Source organism: Lissotriton helveticus, chromosome 2_1 (assembly GCF_964261635.1).
Source record: "Lissotriton helveticus chromosome 2_1, aLisHel1.1, whole genome shotgun sequence".
NCBI lineage: Eukaryota > Metazoa > Chordata > Amphibia > Caudata > Salamandridae > Lissotriton > Lissotriton helveticus.
In genome coordinates this window covers 91,516,936-91,542,759 of record NC_136059.1, presented here as the reverse complement: position 1 = coordinate 91,542,759, position 25,824 = coordinate 91,516,936, and the positions used below count along the sequence as shown (strand labels likewise).

The window sequence follows — 25,824 nt, the reverse complement described above, 5'->3', positions numbered from 1 at the left end:
CAGTGCGCAATGATGAAATTGACCTGCACTGGAGCTGTGCAGATCAGCGTGTATAAATGTAATAACCTGTATTGTGCAAATTAGAGTGACAAGAGATATTGAATCAAGCTGTGCAGATCAGTGCGCATAAGTGTAACTGACTCATATTGGAGCTGTGCAGATCAGTGTGCAATGAAGAAATTAACCTGCACAGATCAGATCAGCGTGTAATTGACTTGTACTGGAGCTGTGCAGATCAGCGTGAATAAATGAAAATAACCTGCACTGGAGCTGTGCAGATCAGTGAGTGAAAGACAATTCACTTACCGGATCAGTGCAGAACTGAATCGCGAAGCTGGCTGTGCCGGTCAGCAGAGATGTGGCAAAGGGGACATTGAGTGGAAGGATCAGCACTCAAGCTGTCCCGATCAGCGTGAAAGTAGTAAATTTAATTCCAATATAACGGTGATTCCAAATCCAGACCAAGACTCGCCGAGAAGAGCTGGATTTGAACACAGCACGGCGAGTCAGGCACAACAAACTATTTGCCAATGCAACGCGACGTTTTTACGTCGCTAGAAGGTCTGGTAAGGCATTACTTGGGTTATAAATGGTGTTTGCGCGATGTGACGTAATGCGCACGGTGACATTTTTACGTTGTTGCTGGAGCGGGCAACGAGAGTCAGGCATCCAAGAAAATGTCAGAGGGAAGGTCAGGCACTGTGAAATTGACGTTCCAGGAAGAGGCCGCAAACATCAGAGTTGCCTGTTGCAGGTGGCACGGAGTAAAGAGAGGACATCAGCCTTGGATAATGAGATATTGAGAATTTTAACAACAAACAGGTTTACAATGGCCAATCCCTGTGAAGAATGGCAGGGGTCGTTAGGCGAACCCAATTTACATGAAAAGATTTCCAGACGTAACTGTGAAAGTTAGATCTCTTGAAAGGATGCCAAAGTTGCAGTACCTACCTTTAAGGGGACATCTTGTAGATTGCATTCAGCAGTGTTGCCTGTGGTTGCCCTCCATACTGTCTAGATTTGCAAGTACCGCCTTTTTAAAACCTAAGATGTCTGGTGGGAGGATTATAGCTAGTGTTCATTGACCTTAGTACAATCAATTTTTCTACGTTTTTTTTATGATGTATTTTTCAGACCTGGCTTGAAAAGGGTTATGTATCTTCATCGCCGCTAGTATCATCCCTAAGATGAACATTCTCTTGACCATTGTAGCTTTGTCTTTTTGTCTCTTTTATTGGACTGGATTCTACAGTGATGTAGTAATCCTGTTTACTTTCATATTTCACTATACTCACGATACTCACGAACAACTGACCCGCTACCTCGTGGAGAACAACATCCTGAACCCTTCCCAGTCCGGGTTCCACAGCAACCACAGCACCGAGACTGCCCTAATCGCCGCCTCCGATGACATCAAGTCCCTGCTGGACAACGGAGAAACGGCGGCCCTCAACCTCCTGGAACCCGCCTTCGACACGGTCTGCCACCACACACTACGAACATGCCTCCACAACACCGGGATCCAAGAGAAGGCCCTGGACTGGACCACCTCCTTCCTCTCAGGCTGAACACAGAGCGTCTGCCTCCCCCTCCACCGCCCCTTCCGCTCCGAAGCCACCGAGATCATCTGCGGCGTACCCCAGGGCTCATCCCTCAGCCTAACTCCTGTTTAACATCATCTACATGGCACCGCTCGCCCACGTCGCCCGTCGGGACGACTTCAACATAATCATCTCCTACGCCGATGACGCCCATCTGATACTCTCCCTCACCAAGGAACAGCCGACTGAAGCTGAACTCTGGCAAGACGGGGGTCCTCATCCACGGATCAACCCCTGTGGCCTGGGATGACTCCTGGTGGCCGACCACACTGGGAAACGCCCCAACACCCACTGACCACGCACGCAACACCCCAACACCCACTGACCACGCACGCAACCTAGGGGTCATCCTCTACTCCACCCTCTCCATGACTAAACGGGTCAACGCCGCCTCCTGCTTCAACATCCTCCGCAGGATCTATAAGTGGATCCTCACTGAAACAAGAACAGTCACCCAGGCCAGCATCAGCAGCAGGTTGGAATACGGAAACGCCCTCTACGCAGGAGCCTCGGCCAAACTCCTGAGACTGCTCCAACGCATCCAGAATGCCTCTGCACAGCTGATCCTAGACCTCCCTTGCCACAGCCACATCACACCCCACCTAAGAACCCTACACTGGCTCTGGTCAACAAGAGGATAACCTTCAAGCTTCTCACCCGCGCACACAAGGCACTCCACAACACCGGACCAACGTACCTCAACAGACGACTCAGCTTCTACACCCCCAGCCGCCAGCTCTGCTCCGCCGACCTCACCACAGTCCCCCGCTTCTGAAGAGCAACCTCTTGCGGCAGATGGTTCTCCCACCTCCCCGCCAAGACCTGGAACAACCTCTCCATCCACCTGCGGCAGACCCAAGACCTGCTGACCTTCAGAAAACTCCTCAAGACCTGGCTTTTCAAGCAGTAGCAGCATTCCCCACCCCAGCGCCTTGAGACCCTCACAGGTGAGTAGTGCGCTTTACAAATGATATGATTGATTGATTGATTGATACTAATTCAACACTAATCCTTCTTTGGTTCCGGAGTAGCATGCTACTCGCCGAAAAAGCGCTTTGACACCTCGTCAGGGGTAGTAAGCGCTATATAAATGCAATTACAATAAAAAATGGAAACGGGTGCCATTGGTGGTGCCAATCTGTTCTCCATAGTGATTGATTGGTGAAGGTGAACGCCAAGTTTTTACAGCCAGTTTGGGAGTTGGAGCTTGGCTCAATTCAGAGGGCCACCGGTTGTGCAAAGCTGTAGAGCCTTTCCAAACAGCATGACTATAGATTTGTGAAAGGCACCCTAAACATGCCATTTTTTGTGACTACACTGAGATATGGGAGCAAAGATAAAACAGACTAGCAGATCCACTCATGGCCATCAATGCTTTTTTTCGCCTCCTTGTTTTGCTGTAGAGAATTTTCATCTCATTCATTGGCTTTTCTGCAGTTTAATATGCTTTAGAATCAGATGGCAATCAATACTTAACACAGAGTAATGCTGAGGGTCTAAGCATTTATCTGGACTATTTAGGCATTAACTTCCCTATTAAATAACAGTCAAATGAAGGGGGGGGCGCTAGAGGGCGCACTGCGGTATGGCTGGCTAACGAGTCAGCTCCGCCGGGCGGTCGCACTTCTATCAACTCCTGACCCCCTAAAACCCCACCGACACAAGCGCTGAGCAAAGATTTGTGCATCGGAATGTGGGGCTGACCTCTCCTGACACGGTAACTCGGCCTGCGCTGCGAGAAACAGTCGTTACTGCTACAAAACCGGAGCCCTCGCGGACGCCGCTCAAAATGGCCGCTCCGGAGGCTCAGGAACCCGGAGCGATTGCCGGCACCTAGCGTGCCTGGACTGCAGCTGACACTCGGCGCGGCTTGGTGAATGGCCGTCTGAAGACACCTGGGGCTCAGCGAGGCCCATGCAGGTCCCCAGAACTTAGCGCACCTCCACATCGGCGTGCGTTCCACTGTGGGCAAGATGGCGGCGCCCGTGGAACGCACGACACTGACGGCGGCACTGGTCGATCAGGCCGATCGGAGCCCCTCGAAGACCAGCGGTGCCACTCGCACATGAGGGAGAGCAGCGGCATTTGACTCCTCATCTGCAGTAGGCGCCTGTGAAGCGCTCGGCCAGCGAGGCCCCCACACGAGGACACGCAGTGAGTACCGTGCACGCCTCAGCTGCCAGCAGGAGATATCTGCAACATACAGAGGCACCTAACTTGCATAAGCGCTATCTCTAGCCCCCACGTGAGTCATGAGGCTGACTGCGCATTGCCAAGGAGGTGAGGGGTATGCATGGAGCATGCACTTATGAGGGACGGACCCCATAACTTTGCCACGCACGTCAGCTCTGCGCACCTGATCTGAGGGGAGGCCCCCCAACGCGTTGCAGCCACTATCATAGCGCCGTTTGGAGCACTGAGCGGACGGCCCTGCACGGAGGCGATCGGCCATATTTCCAAAGCACGTGGCTGGCTAATGACTGCACGTAAAGCTCGGTGGGGGGCTGCAGCGAAAACACACCGCGTCAACTCCACGGCCGGTGGGACGACGGCTAGCAGCCCCAGATTGTCATCGGCACAAACTACGCCAAAGCAGCAGATTGACATGGGGAAACCAGACAGGCAACAAACTAAGCTCCAATTTGAAGCGCGGAAGCAAGATAAAATGGCCGCGACAGACCAAGAGGCGGAAGGGGGCCAGGAACAATCGGGCGCCACGGGCATGGAATCAGTGCTACGGGCGATTCAGAAGAGCCTGCAGGAAATGAATGGGAAACTGGACAACGTGGTGCAACGAGTGGACAACATGACGGCGAAAATTGAACAGCACGACGGGCGTATAACGGAAGCCGAACAACGAATCTCGCAAGTGGAGGATGACCATCAGGCCATGTCCAGGTCCTGCGGAGGCCTGGAAAAGACAGTGGAAAGCTTGCGCGCCAAGGTGGAGGACCAGGAAGCCAGGTCCAGGCGCAACAACGTCCGGATTTCGGGTTTGCCGGAATCCACAAACACAGGGAAGATGGAGACCTATATAGAATCATTGGTGAAAGAGGTATTTGGTTCTGAGAAACTATCTTCCGTGTTCCTGGTCGAACGGGCACACCGTTCACTTGCGCCTGTGCCGAAACCTGGTGCCGCCCCACGCATGGTCATAGCCCGCTTGCTCAACTACCGAGACCGTGACACGATACTTAGGTTGGCCAGAGAAATGGGTAAGGTCACTCATCAAGGTAACACGCTAGAGTTCTATCCGGATCATACCATGGCGGTGCAACTGGCTCGGAAGGAATTCGCTCCAGTTAAAAAGAAGCTGAGAGAACTCGGACAGGAATATGCAATGTTATACCCGGCGAAACTCAAAATCTTCACTGGCGGGAAACCGGTCATACTACCAACAGTACAGGCGGCGCAGGAATACGTTCGGCAACAACTGAAAAGGCGCAAGCAGCAAGATCGAAGTGCGGAAACGAGCGATGTGGAATGACTGATCCAAACTATGAACGCACGGAACTGAATTTCGGTGCCTGTCTGTGCGGCGCAGGCGACGGACACTGCATTCGTGAGCGCATGTTCACACACCCCTAAGCAATTGTGTTTGTAGCGGATGGTAAACTGGCGTGGCACTTACGAACTCACTGTAAGTATGGACCTTGCTGGAGCTGTGCCGCGGCTGACTCAGCATGACTGTGAGTATCTCTGAAATAGAGGGCATGGGGATTTCTTGTTATTTGCCACTCGGATGTGAAGATTGCGTGGTCACGACCTAGTGCCTGCCACCCTGGTAGGAAATGTGGATTACATAGCTCAACTGACAGAAGGCACATTGTCCATACCATGGCTCAGTCTGGTGGCTACGCAGATGTCACTAATAGTGGGGGAAATGGCGTACTGACATTATGCCACTTTGGCGACCCTGCTTGTGCTGGAGGAGGTGAGGGGTTGGGGAAACTAGAACACGTGTATTACACTACAGCATGGATTTGCGACCGTCCACGTCCACTATGTGGATGGAGACGTGTGACCCTGGTGATACCCCCGAGTGGGTGTACCCCGCTAAGAATTTGACATTACAGTTAAAGGTTGTTAAGGGATGGCTTTGGCAAAGTTCGGGGGCTAAAGTGGGTGGGGGGAGGGTGGGAATTTCTGCATATTTCCAACTGCAATTTCTGTGTCTGAGACGCATGGCGAACTCCTTAGTTGTATATTATGATGTGAGAGATGTCTATGTACAGAGCGTACCAACGTTGATGCCGGTCACTGTAAAATGTTTACGTCAATACGCACTGAACAGGAAGAGTTATAAATGTAAGATATACACCATTGATCTCCAAGTTCACACACATGACAGGTACTAACACGCTCAAATTTCTAACGTGGAATGTAAGAGGGCTAGGCGACCCGAAAAAGATCAGGCGACTCTTTGCTTATTTTGACAGGATACAAGTCAGCATTGTGTTTTTACAGGAAACGCACTTAGCGCGAGACAGTACTTCCACACTAGGCGCTAAATGGGCTGAGTCTGTCACCCACTCGAACTTCTCGTCATACTCTAGAGGGGTGAGCATATTAATCAGAAAGGGAACGGGTTTTGAGATCACGAGCATACATAGAGACTCAGAAGGGAGGACCGTCATCATAGCTGGAGTGGTAAGGCGACAGAAGATACTATTAGTAAACACATATGGGCCTAATGTGGATGACCCGGAATTTTTCAGACGGGTATGGCACACTATCGTCGACATGCAGACAACTCACGTACTTTGGGGTGGGGATTTCAATGTCACCCTACAGGATACTCTGGATAGGGCACCACATACGCTGGAGCAGCACGGCAAAGCGCGGTTGATGCTGCGAGACACCATGGAAGACCTAAACATGGTAGATTTATGGAGGACACGCAACCCAGTAACGACTATAGCGACACATATAAATGCAGCAAACAATAGTTGGTCTAGGCTAGACTACTGGCTGGGCACGCAGGAGATACTTTCGTGGGTTAAAGACATAACTCACCTACCACGAACACTTTCGGATCATGGTCCAGTACTATTAGACATCGCTATACCATACTATGACCCACCGCCTTTTACCTGGCGTTTCAACGCGGCTGCACTGCAAGACCCCATATATGTTGAAACCATACACAAGGCTATAATAGATTACTTCGATCTCAACGCCCCAACTACTGAAGACCCTAGTCTGCTATGGGAGGCCTTTAAGGCCACGATACGGGGGATCTGTATCAGCACCACCTCTGGCATCCTCAAAGATATCAGACGACAACTGCACACACGAGAACAGGCTATACAAACCCTGGAACAAACGTACACCCGGACGGGCGACGCTGCTGTTTTGGGGGAAATTAAAGCGCTCCTAATTGAATACGATGAGTTCGCGACGGACGAACTGAAGTATGTGTCAAAGCGTGCGACAGCGAGGAGGTATGGGGAAGGAGGGAGGCCTGGTAGGGAATTGGCCGCAAAAATATGCGCGGGTAGAGCCCCACAAAACATAACGTCCATTGGCACGGACACAGGGGAGGTGATCACGGACACCAAGGGGATATTAACTGAATTTATGAAAACTTACGAGGCACTTTACACAGCGCGTCCTTCACCGACACAGGGTGATTTACTACACTACATGGCAGATATAGAGCTGGCATGGCTAGCTGAAGGGCACAGGAAATATCTAGAACGCCCGGTAACAGTGGAAGAAGTGGCTGATACCATTCGGAGATTACCAAATAACAAAGCACCTGGGCCGGACGGCTTTGCCACGGAATTCTATAAAAAGTACGCTGACACACTAGCACCATACTTGGTGCGGCTGTACGGGGCGGCGCATGAAGCTCAGACGCTACCAGCATCCATGAGAGAAGCACTGCTCGTGGCGTTGTTGAAACCGGGTAAAGAGGTAGATAAGTGCGACTCATATCGCCCTCTTTCATTATTGAATGTGGACACTAAAATCATAGCTAGTTTATTAGCGGACAGGTTGAAACCCCTTATGCCTTTGCTGATCAGGCCGGACCAATCTGGTTTTATCCCCGACAGAGCGACTACACATAACACTCGTACATTGTTCGCACTGGCCCATTATTTAACTCCGGAATCGAAGGCGGTGGCTGTGTTACTGGACGCAGCAAAAGCATTTGACACAATCGGCTGGCCCTTTATCCAAGCAGTACTGGTGCGTATGGGGTTTCCGCAGATTTTTCTGGGTTGGATAACGATGTTATATTCAAACTTGACAGCACGCATCAGAGTGAACAGGTACATATCAGAGCCCATTCCAATATGCAGAGGCACTCGACAGGGGTGCCCGCTCTCGCCGATGCTATTCGCGTTGGTGCTGGAGCCGCTGGCATGTAAGATCCGGCAGCATCACCACTATTCAGCGATACAAATGCCCTCCAGACCCATACATATCTCACTGTACGCAGACGACATGGTGCTGTATGTTAAGAACCCTGAACAGCACCTCAATCCACTCCTGAGAGAGTACATTAGGTTTGGCCTACAATCCGGGTTGCAGATTAACTGGGATAAATCTCTAGTTCTGTCCTTAACGGACAGCACCTGCCCGACCAAACTAGACTATCCTTTAAAGTGGCAGGAGGAGCCTACGAAATATTTGGGTGTATGGTTCCACAGGGACCCGGAATTGGTGATAAGGACGAACTACGGGCGGACCATATCGTCGCTGGAGGACAAGGTTAAGAGATGGAACAGACTTCCCCTATCGTTGGCAGACAGGGCGGCCATTGTAAAAATGGTGCTTCTACCGAAGTTCCTGTACTTGTTTAATAATATCCCAATCAAACCACCCGCAGCCGTATTCCGTAATATTAACACACTGGTCCTTAATTTGTTGTGGGCGGGGAAACAAGCGAGGATGGAATTACGTACCATGACGCTGCCATATGCTAAGGGGGGCTTCAGGGTGCCGGACTTTTATTTATATTACTTATGCGCGCAAGCGCAATACGCGCATTACTGGTTCCACGAGGTGCCCTTCTTGACACATGTAGCCGTAGAGGCGGGTGACGCTGACCCTATCCCACTAGCCAACATATTGACACATAAACGCACTAAACTACATGAACGTGACATAAATCCAGTTGATACCACGACTGAGGCATGGCGGCTGATAGGCAAGGCAACACACAGCTTACCACTGTATGCACCGACACTTCCTCTGGCACATCACCCAGCTCTTTCGGTAACGCAGGAGCGGGTCGGCATGGATCTGTTCAAGCGGGCGGGCCTAGACACTCTTGGGGACCTATACGATGGCGGGGTCTTCCTAACACTGGACAAGCTAAACTACATCACAAACCCGACTCCATTGTTCAGTTTCAACTACTATAGACTACAAAGAGCGCTTAGGGAACACTACCCGACACATCCGGAGGAACCTCCCGCACTCACGCCCCTACAACTACTCCTAACTACACCGACAGCGTCACATCTAGTATCCAAACTGTATGCAACTGTACAAGAGGCGGTGGGGGTGAATACTCACAAGGCTAGGGACAGATGGAGCGCTGGACTAGCAGAACCTCTCACTGACTTGGAATGGGATTCCTCCTGTGCGCTCACTGGTATGTTGACCCCTAACGGGAACTTGAAAATAATACATTACAAGTATTTGCATCAGGTATACCACACGCCTCAGAGATTACATAGATATGGTTTGCGAGATGATTCACAATGTTGTAGGTGTAAGCAAGATGATGCGGACTTCATGCATCTAGCGTGGCACTGCCGCAAAGTGGCGGGGTTTTGGGAAGGCGTCATGCAGGTCCTGAACGAGATGCTGGGGACCTCTATGCTGTGTGATGCGAAAATCTGCTTGTTGGGCATTATCCCGCAACTTAGAGCATTGAAACGCAAATTTTGTGCTATAGCGCTTTTACTGGCTAAGAGAAGGGTGTCTATGCACTGGAATGGCAGAAGGGCCCCTGAGGTAAAGCACTGGATGAGAGATATGGTGTATTGTCGAGACACGCTCGCAACATATGAAGAAGAGCTGCCAGGTGGCTCTAGGCCCAAGGATTATTGGGGATACTTGCGGGTATATTTACTGGCACATGTTGGTTCTGATTCGGAGACGGAGATAGAGAGACCTACAGATACGACACTGACAACTCAGAGTGTACAAGTTTCGTAATTATGACACTGAGGAGGGAGGATGCTGTGACACAGAAGGATTAATACATAAGGTGAACTAAAAGTTGGGGACTGCATTGTTTGGTTTTGTTTCAGTTACGGTACCAGATATGAAAAAAAGAACTTTGAAAATGTAAGATTACTGATTTATAAGTGAGCGAATACAGCACTGACATACATGTGGATGCTATCAGTCTTTACGCCGCCGGTCCGCTGGATGTCGGCTGATGGGCCGTGTAACACTAATGCCAATGATTTTGATTTTTGAGTGCGGGTAGCCGGCCATTTATGGATGTAGGCATATGCACTGTATATGTTTACCCTGTTTTTTCTGTTTGTAAGCAACATGAAGTGCATCAATCATCTTACCTCAATAAACAAATAAAAAAAAAAAAAAAAATAACAGTCAAATGAAAAGAAAAAAAGTTTTGGCGATTGCACAGTGACTTGGAATATTGTCTGATATTTGCAGCACCCATTTCCTAGAAGTGAAAAGTCAGCAGCAATGTCAGATACTTTATCAGATTACAGATCAGAAGGATAGAGGTGTTGGGGCAGTTTGGGGATGGATTGTTTGGTGTTAGTTGTATTATCTTCCCTTATCTTTGCATATAATTTAGTCACACTGGCCTGCAGTTGTTTGTGGGTGCATGTGTTCTTCCACAAATGCTTAGTAAACCATAAAAGAATGATATTCTGCCCTTTGGTTTTTATGCCCGTAATAGGTACAGATAGTGAGGAATTCTGTTTTGGAAGTAGGTCAACTTAATTGGTTGGGAGTCATCCAATCCTGGATCTTGGAAACATTCTGATACTAACTTGTGATCAACTTGGGCTTGTGTGAAGGTGGAAGGACTGGCTATATATCATCAGAATATTTGAGTTTTGATCTAAAAAGTGTCAATTGGTGTAAAGATTACATGCATATATTTAAAATCACTGAAGACAAGCCGGACCCTTGCAGGAGCGCACAGTCCACCTTCCTGGCGGTGGCGGGAGAGTTTACCCCTTCTCCTAGAGAGATGGTAATAATTTCATGATAGTTTACGGATCCAATACTTGATGACCCACACCATTTTTCGTGGACATAGGTCTCCCTTACAGAAGAAGGCTTATTTGATTTCATAATGGAGATTGTTTGTGACAGGTTGTTAGGCACGTTTTCCTTCAGTTGTCTCTCTGTAGTGAAAGGGTTTAGATATTCTGGTTACTGATCAAGGACCTTCTTTCAGCGTAGTGCAGGAATGCCACCTTTCTATTGTTTAAAATTGATGCTTTTCTGAAAGAGAATGTCAATAAAAGCTATTTTTTATGCAACGGAGCGGACACCTATTGTTTGAAGAGTCTATCTCCAGTTCGAGTTTTAATATTACTACATTGACAAGTAGTGTTCTGGAGTAGAACCGGGAATAGAAGTAAGTATCATTTCCTTTTTTGGGTGTTAAAAATCCATAAAATTACATTTTTACAATGTAATTGCTCTTGCGGTGTAGTGACTTGCAATGTAAGCATACTTATGATGTACTTAACTGTGATGTAGTGAGATCCAGAGTATAAGCTAATCTGTAGTGTTACTGCATCCTATTTATACATGCTAATTTTCCTTTTGCCTTGTATCCTGAGGTAGCGCTAACTGTTGTACTCCAACTTTTTGTTTGTTAGTAATGAAAAAGTGACCCCCAGCTGCAGTTCAGACTCAATACAACCAGCAGGTGAGTTGAATTGACACGAATATATATATTTTTAATGGTATAGCTGTTAGTAGGGTTACTGGTAGGGTGAGGTAAATTAATATTGAGTGGCTATTAACTCTGAAGTTGTTTCTGGGTCCCATGGCACTTAATTTTGTTAAAATCCAAATCCTATTGGAACAAGTTGGGTTTCAGGGATTTCTTGCATCTCAAAATTAGTCTACCCGGATGAGTAGAGGCAGTTTGTTTCAGAAGAAATAAGCTTTGTATATGTAATGTTCTATCTATACTGTATTTTCGTAGTTGAATGGAAATTCTGTTTTGGGTAGCCAACTATGGAAGCCTGTTCAGCTTGGATGGTGTCAAAGTCAAGAGGTACATGGGTGTGTTTTTTTTTTTTTGACCAGCTATTGTAAGAGCTGCGTAATTCAGCACTTTTTTGCACTTGACTTAAGTCTTAGTCTGAAGATATCTGTATATACCTTTCAGTAGTTGCCTGCAGGTGACTGCAGCTAGTACAAGGGCGACTGTCCCATTTTTTTTGTCAGGAATATTCTTACAGGAATGGTAATGCTGTTGTGTTTCTCCAAGTGTAGTAGAAATGTCACCCATCTTAGGAATAAGTCTGGGCAGAATCCTACTGTGAAACCTGCAAGTTAGTTATCACACATCCTGTAACTTTCCTGCTTCCGTGTCCGCTTTCACCCAGATTCTGTATATCAGTGATACTCAAAGTACGGTCCTGGGGCTGCATGCCCCTTCAACAGCAGCACTGGGCTGCTGTTCACTTGATTCAAGACTAACATTAAAACGATGCTCAATATACAGGCAAGCCTTTATTCAAAGGTTAATTTAAGTTAAAGAAAGGAAGTGACTAGGTTGTCCAGTACCACTTCATTTTAAGAACACTTTTACTTTCTTGCACCCTCCCTCCAATCGTGACCCTGCTGGCATTGTTGCGGCCCTCGGGCATAAAACACGACTTAACAACTTTGTGGCCCTTGTTTGCGAGTACCCATGTTGTATGGGGTCCGTAGCAAAAGGTCTTCTCTTCATGCTTGCGTTGATCCTAGGAGACTACATGAACGAATGTGAATGCAGTGGAGCTTGTATTGGATCCATCCCTCCTCTTTGTTCCAAATACATAATGCTCATGGGTAGTGAAAGGGTCCCCCTGCATGTAGCCACAGAATGGGAGTTTGGCGGTATGACCACTTTGTCTTTCAAGATATTGACAGGCAGCATTGTAGGCCTACTCACTTGGCACTGCCTTGATCGGCTGGTAACGTTGATATCTGCAGGTTTCATTAAAATTATTCTACTCTGCACACATTAGGTCTCTGTGATGCCTGGCGAACACAACACCCTACTACCAGAGATTTCCCCTATTTCTCTCACGTCCACCAGTCCTACTCCAGGGTAGATTACATCTTTATTAGTCAGGCCTTAGTGGGCTCACTGCAGGCAGCCCAGATCCTAAACCTTTTGCTATCAGACCATAGCCTCGTATCCGCCAGTCTAGCTTGGGATGGGAAAAGACCGGGCAGGGCACGCTTGAACTTTCCAGGTTCGCTCCTTCGAGTCAAAACCCTCTGCTTAGAACTGAGTACCTCAATTAACGGGTATTTTACTCTTCACACCTCACACGCAACTACACCACAGAACAATTGGGACGCTTTTAAAGCGGTATTGAGGGGCAAATGCATGCAACTCAACACGGCACTGAATAAACGGAGAGCGAAGGAATGCGTAGCACTTGAAGGTGAACTAGAGGTAGTGGAAAAAGCTTACAAGGCCACTCCCACGCGAGCGCTTCAGCGACAGCTCAACGCGCACAGAGGCAAACTACAATCCATCTACAATAACCGAGCGGAGTTTACTCTGCTGAAACTGCGGCAATCGGCATATGCTCAGGGGGACAAAGTGGGGATCCACTTATCGCGACAACTCCATGAAAAGGGGAAACGCAAATGTTCGAGGCATATGGGCTGCAGATGGTACATTTATGAATAGATCGCCATCTGGTGTTGGGCTCGGATGATTGCACTTGTTTTTCTCTTGGAGAAGTCTTTTGTCGTCACGAGATCGATGACTCCTCCCTTGGGTATCAGTGCGCATGGGCATCGGCTCCATCCTTAGATTGTTTTTTTCCGCCATCGGGTTCGGATGAGGATCGAAGCGCTCCGGATCGATTTCGACAAAAAAGTTATACTTCGGCGCGTATTCCCTTTCCAATTCAGCGGTATTGTTATCGAACGCGAGTACATTTCCATTTCGACGCGTTTCGACTTCAACAAACAAGATTTCCAACTGCTACGTCGACGAGACCAGGAGGCCCATCTCGACGTAGTCCAGCCCGGAGTCCATGGAAAGGACTCCATTCAAAAAATGTCCAACGTGTGGTGCTAAGTTTCCACACAAGGACCTACACGAGGTGTGTAACCTCTGCTTATCCCCTGAACACTAATCCAGGGACTGTGAAGCTTGCGCGGCATTCTCCTCCAAGTCGACGATTAGAAACCGTCGAGCACGAAGACACGAGGTATCGAGAATGCAGTCACAGGCAATCCCGGAGCTGTTCGAGGACCAGCACCCCGAAGAGGAAGAAGAGGAGGACGAGGCGGGGTCACCAGCGGACGAGTCCGACGTCGAGGAAATCGACGTTCAACAAACCGTGAGTGACGACGTCCCTTTACCAAAGAACCGACCCCGCACGGTGTCGACCCCGCCTCCGAGCCCGGTCAGACAACCGAAAAAAGTTTCCGACGCCCCGCCTTCGGGCCCGGCAACGAAACCGAAACACTCGGTCTCCCACCATGGTGGATCCGAGAAACGGCCCACCTCGACATCGACACCGAAGCTCCATACAAAGGAAAGCTCGAAGTCGAAACATTCCATGTCGAAACCGAAACAGGCTTCGACGTCGAAGACGTCCTCGACACCGAAAATATCGGATTCGAATAAACTCTCGGTGCCGAAAACACAAATGGACAGTCAGAAGAAAAAGCACCTTTCGGAACCAAAATCTTCGGTACCGACACAGGAGCATCAAACAGATCCCAAACAAAAGACTTTGTTTATTGATCCACAAACTGGCAAGGTAGTGACAGAACTACCTAAAAAGAGGAAGAATGAACAGTTGGGCGACAAAACTCCTCCTCCTAAGAAGAGAACAATGGGGACGAATACAACTCATCCCCTTTCTCCACAGCCTAGAGACACACCCTCTTCTCCTCTTCCTCACACTCTGCCAGCTATTCCTTTCACACCACGCCCATCTACACCTATGACAGATGTAGAAAGTGACATAGGAGAGGGGGAACATCCTAGGGATGATGAAGACACTGTCCCAGAGGATGCAGACCCATGGGAAGATTATAATGTAGGGTCAGATAATAACGACCTTGAACTGTATCCCTCAAAACCTTCACCACCTGATGATAATACAGGTTTTGCACAACTAATTAATAGGGCAGCAAAATACCACAAGGTAGAACTACACGCAGAACCTCAAATAGAGGATTTCCTGTTAGAAACAATACCTGCTGCACAAAGAACATCAGGAACACTACCAATGCTTAAGGGTCTCCTCAATCACACATCAGAAATATTCAAAGACCCGGTGAGGGCTAGGGTTTTAAACCCAAGAATTGATAAAAAATATAAGGCAGCCCCAAAGGACCCAATATTTATTAAGGGACAAATTCCTCTGGACTCACTAGTGGTCACAAACGCTCGTAAGAGAGCAAACTCATTAACTACAGGAGAAGCTCCGCCTCCTGACAAAGAGTCTAAGCTAATAGATGCCTCCGGCAAAAGAGTAGCATCCCAAGCAGCAAACAGCTGGCGCATAGCTAATAGGCAAGCGCTACTTGCACGGTATGACAGAGCTCATTATGATGAATTAGAAAAACTCATCATGCATCTCCCTAAAGAACATCAAAAGAAGGCAGATCAACTCGTACAAGAGGGAAAGATAATAACTAATACTTCCATTAAGTGCGCCCTAGACGCAGCAGACACTGCAGCAAGATCCATAAACACAAGCATCATGCTAAGAAGACCTGCATGGCTCAGAGTTTCAGGGTTCAAACAAGAGGTACAAACATCCTTATTGAACCAGCCTTTTGATGAGAAAACACTTTTCGGCTCATGGACAGATGAGGCCTTAGAAAAGATGAAAAAAGATACAGAAACGGCTAAATCAATGGGAGCATTGCAACAGCCAACTCAGAGGTTCCTTTCGTAGGTCCACCTATAGAGGCGGAACCAAAAATACAGGTACAAGCCAGCAACCAACCTCTTTTACACCAACATCACCCAGAGGTAATTCTAGAGGCAGTTACAGAGGTAACAACAACAAGGGTAGAGGTCGCGGAAACAATAACAACCGCAACTCTCCAACCCCAAAACAGTGACTTCATACAGCTCCCCCCAGACCATATAACACCGGTCGGGGGATGACTATCACAGTTCCTACCTGTCTGGGAAAACATCACATCAGACAGGTGGGTAAGACAAATTATCCAACATGGTTATTGCCTGGAACTCACAGCTACCCCACCAAACATCCCTCCCAAACCGCGTCCAATGAGTCAAGATCACCTAACACTATTAAAACAAGAAGTACTATCTCTACTAGAAAGGCATGCCATAGAGAAGGTTCCACAACAACAAGGAACAGGAGTGTACTCTCTATACTTCCTAATCCCCAAGAAAGACGGGTCTCTAAGGCCAATACTAGACCTCAGACCCCTCAATGCATACATAAATTCGGAACATTTCCACATGGTCACGCTCCAACAAGTACTTCCTTTACTGAAGAAAGGGGACTTTCTTTCTACACGGGATCTAAAAGACGCTTACTTTCATATCCCAATTCACAAAGCCCACAGGAAATACCTCAGGTTTGTGGTAGAAGGACAACATTATCAATTCAAAGTCCTTCCATTTGGGGTCACAACGGCGCCAAGAGTGTTCACAAAATGCCTAGCAGTGGTTGCAGCTCACCTAAGAAGACAACAAATACATGTCTTCCCTTACTTGGACGACTGGCTAATAAAAGCCAAGTCACAAGAAGAATGTCTTCAAAACACACAAAAGACAATTCAGCTGCTGCACCAGCTAGGGTTTACGGTGAACTATACAAAGTCCCACCTGCAACCAAGCAAGGTTCAACAATATCTAGGGGCTACTATAGACACAGAAAAAGCCAAAGTATACCCCAACCCAGTCAGGATTCAAACAATGCTTACAGTCATTCAAAGATTCCAACCACAACACTCACTAACAGCGAGAGTGTTCATGCAGCTATTAGGGATGATGTCATCCTGCATACTGCTAATACCATATGCCAAACTGCAAATGCGTCCGCTGCAAGAATGCTTAGCGACACAGTGGAATCGGGCTCAAGGACAGATTACAGATCTGGTGTTGGTAGACGACCGCACACACCGCTCTCTGAAGTGGTGTAACACAACGAACATTTCCAAGGGGCGGTCGTTCCTAGAACCAATTCCACAAATGATAACAGCGGATGCATCGCTCTCCGGATGGGGAGCGCATATGGAGAAATATACAGTACAGGGAAGATGGAGTGTACAGGAAAAAAGACTGCACATCAATCATCTAGAACTACTAGCAGTGTTTCTAGCATTAAAAGCCTTTCAAATGCACGTTATCAACTAAGCAGTCCTGATCAGAACAGACAACATGACTGCAATGTATTATATTCAAAAACAGGGGGGACGCACTCTCTCCAACTATCCAGACTAGCGCAGGAAATTTGGAGATGGGCCATTCCTCCAAACATCTATCTTTTAGCCGAACACCTACCAGGAGTTCTACATCAGATAGCATACATCTTAAGCAGACAGTCGGAACAGATACACGAATGGGAACTGCACCAACAAATACTGCCGCCATTCTTCCAAAGATGGGGACAACCAGAGATAGATCTCTTTGCCACTCATCAGAACGCAAAATGCCAAAGCTTCGCATCCAGGTACCCACACCACCTGTCGCAGGGCAATGCATTATGGATAAATTGGTCCAACAAATTTGCATACGCTTTTCCCCCTCTCCCACTAATCCCATTAGTGGTCCGAAAGCTGCAACAACACTCAATGACCATGATACTAGTAGCACCCACGTGGGCACGACAGCCGTGGTTCACCACGCTCCTGCAACTCTCACAGGTGCCACACCAAAAGCTAAGAATTCTACCCATGCATCTTACACAGAACCATGGAGAAATAATGCACCCAGATCCCAAACAACTGAACCTAGCGATCGGGCTCCTGAAATCCTAGAATTTGGATACTTAGATCTACCCCCAAACTGTATGGAGATCATTAAGCAGGCGAGACGCCCCACCACCAGAGCATGCTATGCAGCGAAGTGGAAAAGGTTTGCTGTATACTGTACCAGTAATAACTTCAACCCTCTGGACGTATCAACAAAAAATATTATTTGCTACTTACTACACTTACAGCAATGTAATCTTGCTTACACATCTATCAGAGTACATCTAGCAGCTATAGCAGCGTACCTACAAAACAGGCAACACTTATCCCTGTTTAGAGTGCCAGCAATCAAAGCCTTCATGGAAGACCTCAAAAGAGTCATTCCACCAAGATTACTACCTTCCCCGGTCTGGAATCTCAACATAGTACTCACCAGATTAATGGGACCACCTTTCGAACCTATGCATAGGTGTGAAATACAATTCCTTACATGGAAGGTGGCCTTCCTTATAGCCATTACCTCCCTCAGGAGAGTAAGCGAATTACAGGCATTGACAATACAAGAACCATTCCTACAGTTACACCAGAATAAAGTGGTTCTAAGAACAAACCCAAAGTTCTTGCCTAAAGTAATTTCAGCATTTCACATCAATCAACCAGTGGAACTACCAGTCTTTTTCCCAAAACCACAGACGGTAGCAGAAAGGGCCCTACATACATTAGATGTCAAAAGGGCAATATTGACCTACATAGAAAGGACACAAAATTTCAGGAAAACTAAACAACTATTTGTAGCGTTTTCCCCAACACATAAGGGCAATCCTATCTCTAAAGCGGGCATTGCCAGATGGATTGTAAGATGTATACAAATATGTTACATAAAAGCAAAGAACATTAGCTGTTCCTTCTAGAGCTCATTCTACACGTAAACTAGGAGCATCTATGGCATTCTTAGGAAACATTCCCCTAGATGACATATGCAGAGCAGCAACTTGGTCTACACCACATACCTTCACAAAACACTACTGTGTTGATGTGCAGGCTACACAACAAGCCAGAGTGGGCCAAGCTGTATTAAAAACTTTATTTCAAACAGTTGCGACAGACACGGGTGACCACCGCTAGGGAGGTAACTGCTGTAAAATCTATTCATAAATGTACCTTCTGCAGCCCATATGCCACGAACGGAATATGCTACTTACCAGTATGCATCTGTTCTTGGCATAGAGGGCTGCAGAGTGGTACATGCCCTCCCTGCCTCCCCGGAAACCTGCGTCTGTCCCAACATTATCTTATTTAGATACTTACATGGGCATCTCTTTCTGTATTCTATTACACTACTCCATCTAACCCTACTATGGCAAAACAATCTAAGGATGGAGCCGATGCCCATGCGCACTGATACCCAAGGGAGGAGTCATCGATCTCGTGACGACAAAAGACTTCTCCAAGAGAAAAACAAGTGCAATCATCCGAGCCCAACACCAGATGGCGATCTATTCATAAATGTACCACTCTGCAGCCCTCTATGCCAAGAACAGATGCATACTGGTAAGTAGCATATTCCTTATTGGGGGCATCTTGGAAGTGGATGGACACGTCACACATGCAGACAACTGCAAAGCTAATACCTTTGTCAAATTCTACTGGGAACTCTACTCTGGCACCCCACCCGACCTAGACTTGCAACAGCAATACCTAGACGCAGTGGAACTCCTGCATCTTTCCCCAGCGACCGCAGAACCTCTTGAGGGCCCCATTATCGCGGAGGAGGTCAGACAAGCTATCGCTAAACTTAAGCCCCACAAAGCCCTGGGTCCCGACGGATTAACGGCGCACTTTTACAAAGGTTTCGCATCTGAGCTAGTCCCACACCTTGCCGAACTTTTAATGCAATTGCGACCGATGCCAGGATCTCGGACACTATGGCCGAAGCGGTGATATCGGTCATTCCCAAGCCAGGGAAGGACCCCCAGCAATGCGCCTCGTATAGGCCCATAGCACTCTTCAATCTTGATGCAAAATTATATTCAGCTATCTTGGCAGTCCGGTTGAATGACCTGATGCCCGCATTAATCCACCCGATCAATCCGGCTTTATAAAGGGGTGACAAACACACAATAACATCCGTCACACTGTACACTCATTGAGATTCTCTAAATTCAACATCTCGCCAATATTAGTGGTCTCGACGCCCAAAAGGAATTTGACAGGGTAGATTGGTCATTCCTTTTCCTAACCATGCGGAAAGTTGGCTTTGTAGATAGGTTTATCCATATGGTCAGGGCGAACTACCATCTCCGGCAGTCATGGGTACTGGTCAACGTGTACACATCCCTCCCATTTGCCCTTAGCAGAGGCACGAGACAGTGATGTCCGCTCGCCTTTTATTTGCCCTTAGTATGAATCCCTAGCTGAGAGATTCAGAGATCCGGGAAATCTGCTTTGGAGACACAGACCATAAAGCGTCTATCTTCGCGGATGATATTTTGCTTGCTCTCCGGGAACGAGCCTCCTCTCTTAGGGCAGTCCAGGAGGAAATGTGCCATTTTGAACTGGTGGCAGGCTTTAAAGTTAATCTTAAAAAATCCTCCATACTCAACCTCACACTCACTGACACTGAAGCAATGAGACTGCGGGGCTAAACACCCTTTCAGTGGGCGACACACTCCCTCCTCTATTTGGGGGTCTACCACACGCCTAAAATTGGGGACAAAGCTAACCACCCCGCGCTAGTGTCACAGGTGCAACAAGATTTTAAGAGATCGAAACCTCTCTACATTTCATGGCTTGGACGAATCAGCGCTGTCAAAATGATGGTCTTGCCGAAATGTCTAAATCTCTTTCAGGCTCTCCTCATCGAGCTATCCCGGGACTTGCTCTGTCGCCACATATCATCAACTTCATTTGGCAAGGGGGAAGGCCCCGCCTCCCCTTTCATGTTCTGAGACGGTCAAAGGAGGAGGGGGGGGGGGGGGGGGGGGGTGTCACTACCAGACTTCACATTATACTATCAAGCAGCACAACTGTGTGTAGTGATAGAATGAGCATCACAGGAATCTGAAAAGCACTGGCTCCATATGGATAGGGCCATTGTGGGCAGCTCTACTTGGGTTGTCCTATGGAAGCCCAAGAAAGATAGTCCGGCAAACGCATATCTGAGCACGCCCATGCGTACCACTCTTGGTCTGGGATCACATTACGAGAAGAGAGGGATGGACCACTTTTCCTTCCCTGTATACCCCAAATCACTTTAATCCGGCCTTCCCACCGGCCTTACACGAAGGGCCCTTTGCTTGCTGGAAAGAGGGGCGTTGTTTAAAGTTTTCGGACCTCTTTCACAACTTTGACATTCTGACATTTGAAAGCTGCAGAAAAGAGTTTCAGGTCCCGCACATCAAACACTACCACTACCTCCAGCTTAAACATTGGGCTACACAACTACATGTACGGGAGGCGGCCCCTAGGGAACTAACGGTCATGGAACTGTTCTTAAAGTCAGGCAACATGAAAAGGGCCGTCTCTTCACTCTATGCCATGCTATTAAGTACCATACAAGCGCCCCGGGTGCGTTACATGCATTTCTGGCAACGGATGCTAGGGCGGGGACATCACAGGGGAGGAATGGAAACCTGTTTGGGGGACATTTCTAGCCACAACCACTCGGTAGCCCTGCGGGAGGCCCACTATAAGAAACATCTAGACTGGCATCTCTACCCCACTAAACTCACACATTTTCCCTGACACCTCAGATCTCTGCTGGCAGGGCTGTGGTCTACAAGGGGACTTTTGACACATTTGGTGGGACTGCCCTAGCATTCGGAGGGGAAATCCTTTCACATATTAAAGACATGCTAGGGTACCCTATCCGGACGACCTTAGAGGGGGCATGTAAAAACCTGAGGCGGGTCGGGGGCAATCGATATTTGCCCGGCGGTATTGCCTCTGTGACCCTCTAGTTATTTAATCAATGAAGAGGCAGGCGCTGGAGACTGGAAAGCAGGAAACAAGGTTTTTATTCTCTCCGGAGGAGAACACAACGAAACGGACAGAAGGTATCGTTCTGAGGTGCTCTAGATACATTTCTGAGGCCTGGCCTCTTATACCCTGGTTTATGACTTTATTGTAAATTACACATTCATGTTAAAGCTTTGATGTATGGAAAAGACATTCCCGGAAATCCCCTTTGGGCCCGTTCCCACACATATTTACAGTTGAAGTCCCCACCCTAGTCACAACAGGTGATGAGTATCACGCAGCTGGATATTCCGCCGATTCACGGAATGTGGGGGGTTTTGATCGGATCTCATGGGGTGGGGGCTTTGATCAACCCGGGGATCCTTTGATGGGGGAAGCTTTCTATTGTACGGGGAGGGGCAAGGAATGGTATCGGCAGAGCTGGGTGTCGGCCTGGGAACGGGGAAGACAAAACGGGCACACAGGGAAAAAGGGGGTTTGCATCTAAGGGCCGGAGATCATGAAAGGGAAGCAGGGAGGTGTCGCGCTGGGAACAGGATGAGGGCCTGGGGCAGAGCAGCGCCGAAGAGGGGTTTATGACTCAAGGCAGGTGCAAGCAGGGGGTGGTCAGCGTGCAGGCTTAGGGAAGGCGAAGGGCTATGTCAGGGGCCAGCAGCATGCAAAAGGGTTCGCTCTGATCGGGGCATCTTAAAAAATGGCGGGCGCGCATGAAAAAAGTGTGGCATCAGGGGAAGAGGCAAGATGGCGCAGATAATGTTCACCAAAACGTACTAATTTTCAACAGTCCTCCCTTTAACATATTCAAGACATCTTGCTGGTTCATTTTCTACTCGGTTCTATTGTGGTGGGCATGAGAAAGAAAACGGTAGGAACCCTAGAGGAAAAGAGTTGTAAACAATGCATTTTAACATTTCTAGTTTTTAGGAGGTGGGCCTATTTGATAAACTTTGATCAATTTGTTTAGCAGGAAAGTCATAGGAATGTAATACAAAAACGATTCTGTAGCGAGAGCAGCAAGCATATTTCATACTGGCAGGTTATTACATATATATCATGTTTGGATTGGAGCATGATCAATACAATGGCGGCTGGGAGAGAAATGAGGTCTAGTAGAAACGGCGATTGGGGATGTCAAATGTTCGAAGTTTAACGAGTTCTCATCATTCTTTGTTGCCTTTCGTTGGCGCTGTTGAGCACCGGCGGTGGAGCTACAAGTCCAGCTCTGTTCTAAGTTCAGTGTTGCAGGGCACGACCCTTTCCTCGCGTTTCTGGTCGGAAAGGTCCTTTTCACCCTGTGTCCTTTGAGGTGATTGTCAGAAAGTTCAGATGGAAGAAGAGCGTACAAAACAGTCCATAGGGTAGGTCAGAGGAAAAGGGGATGGAGCAAGGCCAAATTAGGAACAAACTAGGGGAACGAGAGACTTCAAATAGGCGGGCGTGTGACCGAATTCAGAGAGCGGGGACTTGTCGACAGACACTGGACATCGAGCAGGGGCATCAGGTCGACCCTTTCTTCTCATGTTTGTCGAAAACAGTGCCTCGTCCTGCAGCTCTTTTCTGTCGTGGTCTCGCCTTGGCTAATGTCGCAGGTGTTCCTTAGTCTGTAGTCAGGCCTCGTGCTCCCACATCCGGTCCTTCTCTCCTCCAACAGCAGTACCCTTAAACAAGTTTGAAAAGACAGTCTTTAGAGAATTTGCAGATGAAGATAATCAAAAAGTCTATTTCTCTCCCAGCTCCAGGCAAAGAATGAAAAATGCCCGTTATTTTAGTGTTCACAACTGGCATATGAATGACCGGTGACGGGCCTGTTGGATTTACTATAACTTTCCTTTACAATTATTTATTACAGTCACGACAGTTCATCTGATGGTGACCCACCTTTGTGAGACGAACCTGGCAGAGATATGCTGTTCTCTAGAGTTTTACATTTAAAAAGGGTACTGTGAGTCGTCAACATGGTACTACACAGGTATTTTGCTGAGAGACGAACATGGCTAAACATTTCCCTTCTATCGATGCATCCTGCCTTTCAACTACTACGGGGTTCATTTCGATGATTTCTTTACCTTAGACTAGTCTGTTAACTTTGTAAAACATCACTCTGGATCCTACGTAACCTTTTACAGCCCGATTACTTAATTAGGAAGGACAGGGGTTTTATGGGGAACAACCAGGGACATAGGAAACTTGTGGTGAGGGCATAAATCGACCCATCTCTCACAACCGGAAATGAGGGGTAGTTTCATAATTCCAGTTTTTTTTTTTTTGGCGGCTGATACGGGGGGTAACAGGGGTGATCATTTTTCTGGTTTGGGTATTGCGACAATTCGGGGAGGGGAGGGTCGCGTATTCTGAGGTCCTTGTTTTATACCATAGGAGCCGTCGACATGTAGTTCCCTTATTTCGGGCCAGATTAGGGAACCTCTGTCGTCTTACCTGTCCTTTCCCTTACTGCCCAACCTCGGTTCATTGACTTCTAGCGGAAAAGGAGAGGTAATGATGCGGCCTCAGGGTGATTGTATTAAAGACAAGGTTTTGCGCAAATACTGACGGTATTTGAAGCCAATTAGGTGGTGTGCTAGGGGTGGCAATCTGCCAATTTCGGGGCTAATCACTCGGAAGAGTGGGAGTGCAAAAATAGAGGGAGAGAGAGAGGGGAGGGAGGGAGGGAGGGCGGGAGGGAGGGAGGGAGGGAGGGAGGGAGGGAGGGAGGGGGGAGGGAGGAGGGAGGGAGGGAGGGAGGGAGGGAGGGAGGGAGGGGGAGGGAGGGAGGGAGGGAGGGAGGGAGGGAGAGAGAGAGAGAGAGAGAGAGAAGAGAGAGAGAGAGGAGAGAGAGAGAGAGAGAGAGAGAGAGAGAGAGAGAGAGAGAGAGAGAGAGAGAGAGAGAGAGAGAGAGAGAGAGAGAGAGAGAGAGAGAGAGAGAGAGAGAGAGAGAGAGAGAGAGAGAGAGAGAGAGAGAGAGAGAGAGAGAGAGAGAGAGAGAGAGAGAGAGAGAGAGAGAGAGAGAGAGAGAGAGAGCAACGGCAGGCTAAATAGTATACGTGCGACAGAGAGGGTGGCGGTGTATTCAAGAAAGGCTATTTAGTGCATTACACAGTAAAGGGCATTCACGGGTCTGCGTTAGAATCTTGTAATCATGCAGTTTGAGCATTAGACAGGGTAGAGGGGACGTGCCTTGAGAAAAAGGAAAGAAGAAAGGAGGTACCATTTTGTCGCACTTCTCGCATTCTCGGTCCTTCGACCAGTTGGGTCGACGCCTCAGTCACACACACACATTCCCTCACAGTTTCGCATCATACGTGACATGGGTTCATTCGTCCGGTCTGGTTTAAGGGTGATCACTTTTTATCAGGTTGCGCTAATTTTCCGGGTTTGTTCGATACGTGAGTAGTTTGCAGGCGTGCTTAGACACCACCTTGCGGCGCTAGTCCGCTTCGTGTATTAGACATGGCAAGGCTTCAGATCTTCGCCACACCTTGGCTGTAATCTCTGATGTAACCTGCAGAGGGAGGAAAAAGGGGTGGGGGAGACAGCATTCGCGCATATTCAAACACATGGGTTCATAAGTCCTTTACTTACCTCTTACTCGTCTTTCCTCCTCGGGGCAGGGTCCCCGGGGATATGGTTTCTGGAGTCGAGGGGGGGTAGTGTGTCCATATAGGTCGTGTGCGGGGAAACGTAAAAAAGGTAACCGGAGGTGCTTAGTGCGAGGTATCTAGTCAAAGGATGTATCTCACTATCGGGATCCTTAAACCTCTTTCAACGCTGTGGCGTTCTAAGGTTCTTCGGTTCTTGGGTCAGCTCCGTTCCCTGATACTTTGGAACGTTGTACTTTATCACATTTACATTATTTCATTTCACCCTCCTTTTACATTCCCTCATTTACACCGTTCGTTTTACCCATCCTTGGAAGTCAAGGTCTTCCTCTACGCGAGAGTTCATGAGTCAGTCGCGTACTTTGAAGGCGGAGTGTCGTGTTGTCAATCCGATCCGTCCTCCAGGGCTGGGCAACCATCTTCTTTTAACCTTAAAGAGAGAGCAGAGTAGGGTGCACAGAAAAGAACTTTCCACCGACCCCACATTTTTAAAATAAAGCATGCAATACCCGTCCATAGTTTCAAAACTTTATTTG

General features: G+C 48.0%; 1 protein-coding gene across 4 annotated transcripts in view; it reads left to right on the top strand.

Annotated features, from left to right (window-relative positions):
- The window catches only part of LOC144817738 (uncharacterized), a 314,135-nt gene that overhangs the window by 135,202 nt on the left and 153,109 nt on the right, over positions 1-25,824 (top strand). For all 4 annotated transcript variants that reach the window (XM_078674517.1, XM_078674516.1, XM_078674514.1 and 1 more), the window contains exon 4: positions 11,441-11,490. In XM_078674517.1, coding sequence (XP_078530643.1) covers positions 11,441-11,490 — 50 coding nt within the window. The remainder of the gene's footprint in view (positions 1-11,440; positions 11,491-25,824) is intronic.